The 12428-nt window shown below is 24.5% G+C and overlaps 2 protein-coding genes across 2 annotated transcripts; one reads left to right on the top strand and one right to left on the bottom strand.

Annotated features, from left to right (window-relative positions):
- The first annotated feature begins 3585 nt into the window (after nucleotides 1-3585).
- Nucleotides 3586-8771, top strand: LOC132917872 (DNA repair protein RAD50-like). Its single transcript, XM_060978846.1, has 12 exons — nucleotides 3586-3702; nucleotides 3764-3844; nucleotides 3902-4106; nucleotides 4181-4302; nucleotides 4362-4533; nucleotides 6866-7077; nucleotides 7159-7257; nucleotides 7320-7420; nucleotides 8053-8107; nucleotides 8170-8265; nucleotides 8318-8475; nucleotides 8542-8771. The coding sequence occupies exons 1-12, from the start codon at nucleotides 3586-3588 to the stop codon at nucleotides 8669-8671; spliced, it is 1548 nt and encodes a 515-aa protein (XP_060834829.1). The 3' UTR covers nucleotides 8672-8771.
- A 258-nt stretch (nucleotides 8772-9029) lies between these two features.
- Nucleotides 9030-12106, bottom strand: LOC132917873 (dimethyladenosine transferase 2, mitochondrial). The gene is made up of 7 exons (XM_060978847.1): nucleotides 11769-12106; nucleotides 11422-11597; nucleotides 11174-11330; nucleotides 10960-11099; nucleotides 9796-9957; nucleotides 9568-9728; nucleotides 9030-9502 (listed from the first exon to the last, which is right to left on the bottom strand). Exons 1-7 carry the CDS (start codon nucleotides 11944-11946, stop codon nucleotides 9229-9231), a joined length of 1248 nt encoding a protein of 415 aa, XP_060834830.1. The 5' UTR covers nucleotides 11947-12106; the 3' UTR covers nucleotides 9030-9228.
- Nucleotides 12107-12428: the final 322 nt, after the last annotated feature.

A 12428-nucleotide genomic window follows, 5' to 3' on the forward strand; every position in this document is an offset into this window, starting at 1 on the left:
AGCCAGTAGAAGCAGACAAAATCACGAAAAATGCGAATAAAACAATAAATAGTCTGCTAATGGTTATCATGATTTTTTTCAAATATATATGTGATTGTTTAAATAATAATATGAAGTTCCAGTTCAGTTTCTGAAGTTTTCCAAATCTATTGACTATGGTGACACTAGTACTATATCCTGTACGTTCTTTGATGGTAATTTGTTGTTAATTGCTGTAAAAAAAAAAAAAAAATAAGATAATAATACAAAATATAGAATATTAAATAAATATATAAATTATTTCTCTTGAATTACGTGATTTATTGATACTCATCAGTCATCATAAATGGATTACGGATGATATACCTATTATTGTCATTAAAAATATATAGGATATTAAAAATCAGATTCAATTCCTACGTGTTAAATAAAAATTTTCCTCTTCAATTTTTAAAATAGGTATATGTTTTTATTACTTATATAAAATACTCAAAAATACAGATTATTGGAAGTAAGAAAGAATATTTTGCGGTAGAAAATGTATAGTAATATAATAGATTAGTTTTAATCTATTTCTAATTGATATCCAATTTAATTTATATTAATTAAAAAGGAAATAATATAGATTTCACTAATTACATGCCTATCTAAATAGTAGGAATTATAGCTAAAATCCTCGAAAAAGTAGTAAAAAGAGGAGCTTAACTGTCTTGTTCTACAATTAACATATGCTATTTTATTAAAATACCTTTCAGGAGTAATAGGATTATTCAAAAATACAAATACAGACATATAGTATAACTTCCATTTAACGAAATTTTCTGTTTAACGAATTATTTTTGAGAACCATGAAGGTTCATTGTTAATTATGCGTAAATTTATCTAGCTCTGTAAAAAGAATCTGATGTTTCTATTTAACGAATAATTTGATAACATGCAAACCCGTTTTTGTAAACGAAATCAAACATTTTACGAAAAAAGTACAATTTATAAAAATAATAAACAAACAAAAGGGTGGGCAAGTGGGTATCGCTCTGCTGTATAGTATAGTATATCACTATAATGTATGTATTCAATTTGAATACGAAAAACGATTCTGAACGGAGTTGATTTATCAGTCTAGGTCCTAGGATAATTAATAGGATATATTTTATTATTATTTATTACCTATGTTTAAATTGTAATATATCGTTATTCGTAAAAAATTAAATTTCATACGCTCCTAAAATGTATGCCCATACTCTTATTGTGCCTTATTGTGTACAGATTGTGTATTTATTAATGAAAATAAAAATAAAATAAAAATATTGACGGTGGAGTTCTTTTTTACATTTTATAATTATTTGAAGGAAAACTTATGAAAAACCTTGTATTAGGTATTTTTAACTTAGATATAAATCACAAAAATGTTATCATGATTTTTTGGAAAACCAAATTTTTGTTATCGGCATTTCAAGAAAATAAATTTAGAAAAATCAAAAATTTAATCGTAAATAGATAACGGCAATATAAACATTTGGTGAAAATTTCAAGTATTTACAATGATTCGTTTTTGAGTTACAGCAAAAAAAAAATCGATTTTGTCAAAAACTGATTATGCGTAAAAATTCCCGTTTTTCCGTTACATTTTTAGAGTTTTTCCTGACGCTTTTGAAAACTATTGAAAATTTTTTACTTTTGACCCCCCAAAATACCAACTACATGAATTTTCCTTTACTACTGCTTTATTAATGTAAATAATAATTATGTTTAATTAACACAATGAATGTATTGCAGGAATATATTATTATAAATATAATATCTAACGGTGATTTTAATCTTATACTAGAATATCTATATTTACTTTATTGTTTATTATATTTATATTTAATTAACTAAGAAGTACTTTATTATGTAGTTGTATAAGTATTTTACTATAAATACGAATTATGATATCCATAAACTCCATATTTATACCAGACACGAGCTTATATAGCTCAGTTGGTAAATGTATCAGCTATTATTAATATAATTTATTGTAACTATGTAAAGCGGTATTGATTTTAAAGTTAATACAAATAATAAATTATATAAATATGTAGGTACTATTAATTATTATCATTAAGGAACGGATTTTATTGTAAATACATATTTTTATTGGAATGAGATATTTTAAATCTGATAAAAAATGTGTACGATTTAGATCATTCTAATTTCTAATTGAAATAAACCCAAATTTATTTTACATATTTTAACATATTTGGTAAATTAGTATATATTTTGTACATATTAAAGTTATTTTTTATTTTTTCATTGACTTTTGCTGACATTTAACATCATCTGCTTCATCTAAAATAACAAGATATGTAATTTTTGACAGAGATATTTTAATAGGAAAAATTCAACAAGGATCTCTAGAAATTGAATACACTCCTTCTAAGTTCTGATATACATATATTGATTTTTTTGTTACAATAAAATTCGTTCTCTAATTATCATAAATCATAATTCATAAATGTAATCTCGTTGTTATTTAAAAAATGTTTGACTTACACAATGTCACAATGACAAGAGTATATTCGACACTTAACTGTACAGTTGAGCGATCACCTACTTTTCCCTTTTTTCTTTATAGAATATTCTTATATAAAATACTTACAACAAAATGTTATTAGATGGTCTGGATAATATGGAGGATATTTTAGAAATCAGGATAACACCAAACTGAGCTGACACAAGAAATCATTTTAATATTATGTTTCAGCTCCATAATATATATGTATAATTATATATGGTAATCCCTCTCCTCTATACACGTTGCTAGACTGATGTAACTGCATCAAAGCATAATATCTATTTTTTCATAATGGATTTTACTAATTAGTTGGATATGAATAACATAATCATATAAAATATTTATTTGCATTATTATTAATGAGTAGGCTTTATGTCATATAATTTATGATACATTCTAATTTTATTACTATTTACTAAATGAATGGGGACTAAGTTCTAAGTCCATGATGTGGATTTTTTAGTATCACTAATCTACTGCGGTATTAAAGTATCTAGTTGTAATTGGGTTCAAGGTTTACATATAGTCACATTATTAAAACTTATTGTTTTTCTATAATTCTATGTAAACATTATTTTAAAATAAAATATAATATTAATTTAATTAATTAAGTTATTATTCAATCGTATGAAGTTATTATTATGTATACTTTAGATTAACTAATATTATTTATTGACTAAAAATTAACAAAATAATATAACAATTTTATGGGACAAAAAGCTTGAAAAATGAATGCTTGATTCTAAATAATTTGTTTTTACACCAGTTTATAATACCTATAGTGGCTAGTACTTATACTAATACGTACTGTATTTAGATAACACAATTAACCATTGTGGGCGAAATTTATAAATATTACAATAAAAACAACATATAAAACAAAATGAATACTTGAATCGGTAGGTACATAAAATAATAAAATCTTTAGTATATTTTTTTTTAGTTGTCACCTAGAAACTATAATACTTAAATGTTTATTTAATAAATTAATCTTTGAGAAACACAATAAATATACTTACGGATTAGGTATATGTGAGAGTGCTTTTGCATTTATGGATACTATTAAAAAGTATTTTACTCAGTCTGTTGTAGACAATGTCAACAAGTCAATGGATGAAAATGATGAATCGAGTATTTGTACAATTTATAACAAGACTCAAGATGAAGATGTAAGTTTCATAATAATAAAAGAAAGGACAAAAAATGTATACTGTTTATTATATTCTATAGATGACAATTTCACCATTTTCTAAATCTGTAGACAAGACAAGTATTCAATATACCAATAAGCATTTTTTACATAAAATAAAAGTAAGGTAAAGTAGTTACAATTATCTTAAACACATTTTTTTATATATATTTAAATAGAGTTTAGAAGAAGAAAACGACCGTTTATTATCAATAATTGAAAATAAAAATATTATAAAGAACGATAGTTTAAAATGTAATTGTAATAACAATAATAACATACCAGATTTTGCAAATAAAAAAATATTACAATTAACAGAGAAGGTAAACGAGCTTATGTCAGAATTACAAATAATCAAATCATCAGCATTTGATGATTATACAAGTATATTCTGTTAGTGGATATTGGATAATATAATATATACTAATATTTATTAATATTTTTAATTAACATTCTAGAAAACAAAGATTCCTCAGAAATAAAACAGTTGACTGATAAGTATAATTTATTGAATAAAAAGACTTTTAATTATCGAAATCAAATAATGCAGTTGAAAAATGATTTGAAAATAACTCAAAATGTAAGAATGCATTTAAATGGGAATCTAATTATAAACAGTATTAATAATCCGTAATATAGGCTTTGTCTAATGAAATCGGAGATCCAGCAGTGATGCAAACAGTTTTAATGGGCACTGGATCTTCAAATTACATAGGACGTGCGCAAAAAATTTTGGTGTTGCAGCAGAAAGTGAACGAGCTGCAAGCGAAACAAAGTGATTCAAAAACCAAAGAACTGCATAATTCAACTGGTATTATTATAGTTCTGATATAATATATATTCATAAAATGCACTATCAATAGGTATTATTAGATTAGTATTGATATTTTGTTCAGTTATATATTCTGCTCAGCTCTTGAATCTTTTTTATTTTTATTTATAAGAATATTTACAATCTATGCTAAAATTTTTAATAAGCAAATTAGAAAATGAAATGAATACACAACAATGATGTGCACGAGGAGAGAAGCCATTCAGAGTTAAAAAGTTAAAACCCAATGTTAATTTTTTTTTTTTGCAAATGATTTATAAATTGTTAGTTGGCCGTAAAAATATTTTATAAATGTTGACTCTATTTCCTCTTGATAGTAGTTATGAAGGATTTCCAGTGAGTAAGTTGGATAGAAGTTCAGCAATTATAGAGAATTAGAGTGAGTCTCTAATTGAACTATATAGGTATTTAAGAAACAACGTAAGTCAATAAAAAATAATTCGAAGGAAACAATAAAAAACTGTTTTTACAATACCACTGGTATATCAGTTTTATGTGATGGATAAATCGAGAGGTCTAATAGAAAGAACTCGACGAGATACACAATTTCAAAAAAAAACATGTCTTAGCCTAGGGGAGGTGCATATAAAGTTCCTTGACTTACGTCATTTCTACAATATTCTCCGTTTCCGTGGTGTAAATGCGCGGCTGAATGCCTGAATTACTACAGGTTCTACTAGATATATGTTTATTCACAAATACCAACGCGTTATAGAATATAGGTCCCAATTACAATTATAGGTATAATTAAAATATTACCTACCGCATATTAAAAAAGTTATAGCAATAAAAAATTTAATTTTAATTTTTTTTTTTAATGATAGGACAAAAGGGAGTAGTCGATTACTTGAAATAAATTAATTTTATTGTTTATTATTTGGCCCCACCATCTTAACATTACATACCTAATACCTATGTATAAATTTAATTTTCACACATGACGCATTATCTCAATTTTCAATATTTTATGACTTACGCCGTTTTAATTAATGTTCAATTTAATATAAGGTTTTTTATAATGGTTCTATTTTAAAGTCATTATGATGAAGTGTGAAAGTGGTCAGTGGATATGGTGGAGAAGAGATGATGCGGAGAGTGATGGATTGGAAGGCTTGCAGAGTACATATTTGAGATAGTTTTGCACAACCCCAGATTTGAATTGCATAGGCCCGAATAAAGATATAGCTCTTGAATTTTGGTATTTTGTATTTATAGAAATTTTAAATTATAGTACTTTTTTATACATAATAAAAATAATTAATAAATAGAACAGAAGTTTACTAAATAAAATACTAACCTACAGGGCGATTTTTTTTTCATGCAACATTCATTATTTCAAAATGTATTGTTTTTTAAAATATATTTTTTACATAATTTCCAATCAAAAGAAAACAATGTTTTTTTTATATTTTTTTGCTTTTTAAAATGCAAACACATATATTTAATTTTCATTTTGGAGTACCTATTTCTATGTATACAGATTGATATTCGGACAATATATGAGTTATATGCTTATATCTAAGTATTTAGGTGTCATGTCAAATTATAGTGGTAAAAACGCAGACTCGCAATAAATATTATTGTATGTTGACATTATTGCTTTCGAGTTTGTTCGAATTTGTTGAGAATACATGGATTGTAAGACCATGTCGTAGATTCTGCAGAAGAGCCCCTTTATTTTCAATAGACGTTTATAATTGTTATTTAATGATCGAACACAACAATTCCACGAACAAATAATTTCGTTGAAGTCGGCATACTTGTTTCAATTCTATGCTAAGTTTCATACTTAAACTTTAAATACTTAAATATAACTCACTATAAAAAACTCGTCCGAATTTCGATTTTTATGTATCGAAATACTTTGAAAAATATTCTGAATCAGAATATGAAATTCAAAATGTATGTTGTTAATTGTTATAAAAAAGTTAAAAAGTATCAAAAATACATGTTTTTTTAAAAAAAAAATGTCCATTTTATTTCCAATAAAAATTATGCAAACAATTTTTTTTCAAAAACGTTAATTTCAAAAAAATTAGTGTTCAATAAAAGAATCACCTAGTACTTAATGTTAGCTATTTAAAAATATAGACTATAACATTTTAATTGATTTCAAAGAATCATTTACCAATCTTACATAAATCCACTACATAATATCAAAATTTTAAATAATTAGGTAAGTGATACAAAAATAAATCCTATATAAGTGTCCCTGAATGGCTTGAATGAATTAATAACATAATTCAAACAAAAATGTTTAACAATAAGGAATACTTTTTATAAATCGGTTCTAACAATTATATATCTTTAGTTAACACAAGAAAATTGGAAAAAGCACATAAAGCAATTAGTGACCAAGTATTAAAGGATGCTCAATCAAAGGTAATTGAATTGACTAAATCAGTGGAAATTTGGAAAAGTCGTAGTAAAGCATTGGATGTGGAAATTACTGTTTTAAGAATACAAATTGAAAAACTATTATCAAAGTCTGAATCAGATAATCAACTTATTAATCAATTAAAAGTACTGTTAAAGTGTTAACATAATATTATAATTCTCATACATATTCATTAGTCATTACCATTTGTTCTACATATTCTATAGGCAGAGTTAAGTAATAACAACATGCAACGGTTTAAAACTAAAGATTCTGTAATAAAACTCGAAGAATCAACTACATTATTACAGTCAAAATATGATAAAGTTTGTTTAAATATAAATAATGAGTTAATATGATTATAAAAACAAAATAAAATTTATTACAGGCAGTAAAAGTTATTGAACAACAAGCATTTGATTTAAATGATAGAGATATGAAAATATCTCATTTAGAATCCAAAGTACTTAAGAATAATGACATAACCAAGTAAGTAATAATAGGTACTAATAATGCCGCATGTCTGTGCGGAAACAGGGTAGGTACACCTTATCATTCATTTGAGTCATTATCCAGTAAATATTTTTCAATTTTGTTTGCGGGATATTAAACTATGCTAATGGATCATACATTTCTATGAATTAAATTTTTTTTTATATTCTGCAAATCGCGCATGTGCAACACAACTTCATTATTAAATAATTTATTACTTTAATAATAGGTAAATGTATATTATACCTATAATAATATGGTGTTTAAAACAAAAAAATACGTACAAATAAAATTTTTTTTTTAAATTATACCTAGCTTTAATTTTTCCGATTTTGGGTTTAGAATACAAATTAATACGTCAAAATTTTTTGAACAAAATTCATTAATTCGAAAAAAAAATGAAGTGTAGCGCATGTTCAGAATATATGAGTTAAAAATCGTCATAGATAAAAATGTATGGTCCATTAATCTAGTATAATGTCCCGCAAATAAAATTGAAAAATATTTACAGTATTTAATGATAATGAGTGATAAAGTGTAGGTACCCTGTTTCTGCAGACACCTAACATACAAGTATATATATGGTAGGTAATGCATTAAGTAACAAATACTAAATTACAATTTTACAGAGATCATAATATGTGTTCAATAGATTTTACAGATCCTAAAGAAATTTTTATTAAGGTAAAAACTAATACCAAATGAATAAAATCATTATAAGGTTATAATATAGTTTTATTAAATAGAAATTAAATGGATTTGAAAACCAACAACTTGTGGATCTATTAAGCATAGCTCATAATAAAATTTGTGAACATGTTTTAGATGCTGTTAATTTTAAAGTAAGTTTATCAGAATTAAATATTTTATTATACTAATAGAATAATTTAACAGAATAAATACTTAACGGAAAAACAAAAATTACAAAAATTTGAATCAAAGATGGGATACTTGAGTTCATCTACATTATTTAAGCAAAGATCAAATAGTATTTCATACCACTTCAAACACGAATTAAATCCAAATGAAAAATTAGTAGAATTACAGAATAAGTAATACTATGTAGTATACATTAATAATAATAAAAATTATAATGAATACTATTTTATAATATTCAGACTAGAACTGGTTGAAGAAGAGCGTGCTGCTTTTAAAGATAGATTGGATACCCTCATAATGTTGAATAAAGAAAATGTGCATACGTTTACCCGATCATTAAACAATATAAAGCAGCAATTAATACATTAAATGAAATACTGAACTGAATAATTTATATTCAATATAGTTTATACTTCTTTGCATGATTAATAATTTTTAGTAAAATTCATAATAAACACATAATTAACTCTTTTAACAAATGCAGTTATCACCAAATATCCACATGAGAGTAAGATTATCTATTCAATTTTGAAAGTTACTTAAAATTACTTAAGTTTATTTTTATGAAATAAGTAGAAATTAATATTACTCAATACAAACATTAATTAAATCAACAAAAGCAGTTCTTTTAGAGTATGTATTACTTTAAAAGTTTAAAATATCATAAATCACTATAATTTAATCTAAATATAATCTATATTTAGATAATTATTTAAATGTATAGCAATTGTAATTCTGATCATAGGTTTTATTAAAAAGTACACCCCTTGTACATCAAAGTTTAAAACACATCATTAAATACATTTATAATGTTACTAATTTAATACAAATCAATACAAATATAATAAAATACACGATCTGACAAATATATAATAATTCATAATATTAATATTATAATTTTAAATTCAGTCTTATTTACTTATAAATTAATTTTCCTTGTTATTAAACTCTTCAAAGTCTATAGAAGAGTTATTTTCAGATTGTTCAATAATAGAGTCTTCAGACGTGATTTGTAATGAAGGTAATAATTTAGCAATTCTACTTTCCATTGAATTTATAAATGGTGAATCATTATACTCTGGCAAACTAATAAATTTTAAGAATAAGCGTAAAATTTGAGGAGGTGTAAGATCACCAAACTGTGTAAATATTGTGTATCCTTGAGCAATAAAATGAGGTCCACAACCAGGAATCCATTGCCTTAAAGTAAAAAATAATCAACAATTATAATACAAATAAAATAACAATATATTGTTAACACTTACTCTAACATTGGTATTACAAAATTCTTACGGCTTAGTGTATGATGCTTGACAAAGTACCAATATGGTTTTAATAAATCTTCTGTTAAGCCTTCATGATTTAAAATATCTCGACGGCCTACCACTTTTGCTAAGACCATATACTTATCATCTGCTTCTTTTAACTAAAAATAAAACAAAATGAAAATTATTATAATACATAATAATAGTTTTTATTTTTTTTTAACTAACCTCTTTAAAACGCACATTTTTACATGCAGATTTTGAAATGTGTGCAGGATAAAATGCTTTCCTTGGATAAGTTTTTATTAATTCTATATCAAAGATAGTTTGAAAAAGAATTGTTTGTGTTTTATAATATTTTTTATCAATAATTGGTTTACTGGAATACCTCTAAAAATAAAATTATATGTAAATATTACAATGCTATTTTTACTATTTTCTAGCTATTTTGACTACCAACTAAACAATTATTAAAACAAAATAACATAATCAACCCTTTGAAAAACGAGCAATCCAAAAAAGTCTTCATTAACCATTTCATATCTTACTTCACCTCCGTGTAGGAGAAGATAATGAATACAATGAACCACACATTAAGTATGCTAATATAACATTAAAAGAAACTACCAATGAACCAAATGGCAGAATTACTCTTACATCTCCCATGGAAATACAACAAATAATAATCAAACTAGCAAATAAAAAAAAAGTACAAACCACGATCTTATTACAAATAATTATTAAAAAACTTCATACCTAAACCGCTATCTTAAATAATTCGGATTCACGATAATTGAGCGCAATATAAACCTAAAAAGGTTAGGTAATAATTTAAAAAAATATAAAAGTACGCATACATTATGAGTCAAGTTAAAATATTAAATATTTTGAGCAATGCCTTTTAAAACTGTTCTGTTGATCTTGAATGAAATTGTTCACAGATTATCTGACGAGTTAAATAGGTGTTCTCAGAAACTACGAACAAATTCATTTCTAATTTTGTCATTTCATGTACTGCAGTTCTGCACTTAATACAGTGAACTTTTATGAACTTTTACTCAGTTCAGTGTAATATTATAACGCTCAATTGTCTCAGCGCCCAATTGTTGGGATACCATAAACTCAGTTGTATGTATTAGCATTTATCCCTCATCTTGAAAACATACTATCATCATCTCACACAAACTACAGACCAATGAACCTTCTTCCATCACTATCAAAACTATACGAAAGAATACGGCTCGATAGATTAAAACTATTCCAAAACATAATTTCAAAACGTATCTATATTGATTTAATATTTTTCTCGTATTTTAATATATATTGTTTAATCATATAAGTTTTATGTTATGTTGAATCATCAATTAAAAAAAAAAAAAATACATATCTTACCTTAAATACTGATGGTGAAAGTAAAAAATAAAATTCTGGTCGACCATAAACCATCAATCCAGTTTGAAATATAAAACTATAAATCAAATAATTTAAAAACTTCTTATTTGGTAATGAGGCAATTATTTTAAGTGATGGACCTATAAATATTAATTATTTTTAATTCAATGTTTTTAATAATTTATAAACAAAAAAAATAATAAAAAATACATACTTTCTTGGTTCCATGGTTGCTGTGGTATACCAACACTTGATAGAAATTTTGATACTCTGTCTCCTCGATCTATTCTATCTTGATATCCAAATTTCCACAGCAAGAGAAAATTCCCAGGGTTAATTTTAATTCTGTCACCATAAATTGAATGAACTGTCTATAATTAAAATAATATATTAACATTTTTTAATACATAACATAGGTACCTAATAATGCTTTCTCATGGTAAAATAAAATGTAATACTAACCATTAAGAATTCTTTAAATACATTATAACTATTTTCATATACACATATATTGTAATTGGTTTTTTTCAATAAATTTTGTGTAATTAAGCAGGGACCAGGGTTGGCTTCAATTATTTCAATTTGTTTATTACCGTAATTTTTGGTCAAATGTACAGATATTGTGTCTGATATATCTTCTAAACATATTTATAAAATAAATAATAAAAACATTAGAAATATATAAATTTATATAAATAATTTCCTTCTCCTTGCAACATCTCACGATCAATAAATTAAAATTTTAATAAAAATATAATACAATTATATCAATTAAACTACTACTATATTATAATATGTTGACTATTTACTTGCTACATCATTACAGGACACAAACATGCTTTCTGGATACTTGAATTTTTTGAAAGAACTTAAATTATCATTTAAATTTGATTCTTTTAATGACATTACTGTTGAAGAATAATATCGTTTGCGCCAGGTCCATTTGAAAAATGATTGAGACAACATCCAATTATTTTTTAAATTCATATTTTTATTTATAGTAAAAATACATAACTACAATTATACGTCAGTTTAATTTAAATTTTAAAATTAATAAGTGAGTAACAAGTAAATGTGCTCGCTAGTTATTTTTATCTCACACAATGTAGAGAAATCACGGATATCACGAGAAATCTTCTCTTCATCGTGTTATCTCGGAATAAATGAAATTTAATCTAGTCTGTTGTGCTATCAACGTAATATTATCAATAAAAAATTGATTGAGTGATAAGCTTTTACTTCGTTATGGTCACAGATATTTAAATTAGCGGTACGGATATCTGTGATTAGCGGCCACCAACAAAGTTTAAAACTGTAGCCAACTTCCAGCTTGTATTTTTTTTTTTACAAAATTATACTTATTGAAATATAAATAATATTATTTATTAATATTTGTAAATTATATTATAAAAAATATAAATATTTCAATATATTTTATTTTCAACGTTAAATATAGTTTATAATATATA

This window comes from Rhopalosiphum padi, chromosome 1 (genome assembly GCF_020882245.1).
Source record: "Rhopalosiphum padi isolate XX-2018 chromosome 1, ASM2088224v1, whole genome shotgun sequence".
Taxonomy (NCBI): domain Eukaryota; kingdom Metazoa; phylum Arthropoda; class Insecta; order Hemiptera; family Aphididae; genus Rhopalosiphum; species Rhopalosiphum padi.

Coding starts and splice junctions, on each gene's coding strand:
- LOC132917872 (XM_060978846.1), top strand. CDS start 3,586: ATGGATACTATTAAAAAGTATTTTACTCAGTCTGTTGTAGACAATGTC. Junction 7,078..7,158: donor AACTTATTAATCAATTAAAA/GTACTGTTAAAG, acceptor CATATTCTATAG/GCAGAGTTAAGTAATAACAA. Junction 7,258..7,319: donor TACAGTCAAAATATGATAAA/GTTTGTTTAAAT, acceptor AATTTATTACAG/GCAGTAAAAGTTATTGAACA.
- LOC132917873 (XM_060978847.1), bottom strand. CDS start 11,946: ATGAATTTAAAAAATAATTGGATGTTGTCTCAATCATTTTTCAAATGG. Junction 9,729..9,795: donor AAAATGTGCGTTTTAAAGAG/GTTAGTTAAAAA, acceptor TTTTATTTTTAG/TTAAAAGAAGCAGATGATAA. Junction 9,503..9,567: donor TTTGTAATACCAATGTTAGA/GTAAGTGTTAAC, acceptor TTTTACTTTAAG/GCAATGGATTCCTGGTTGTG.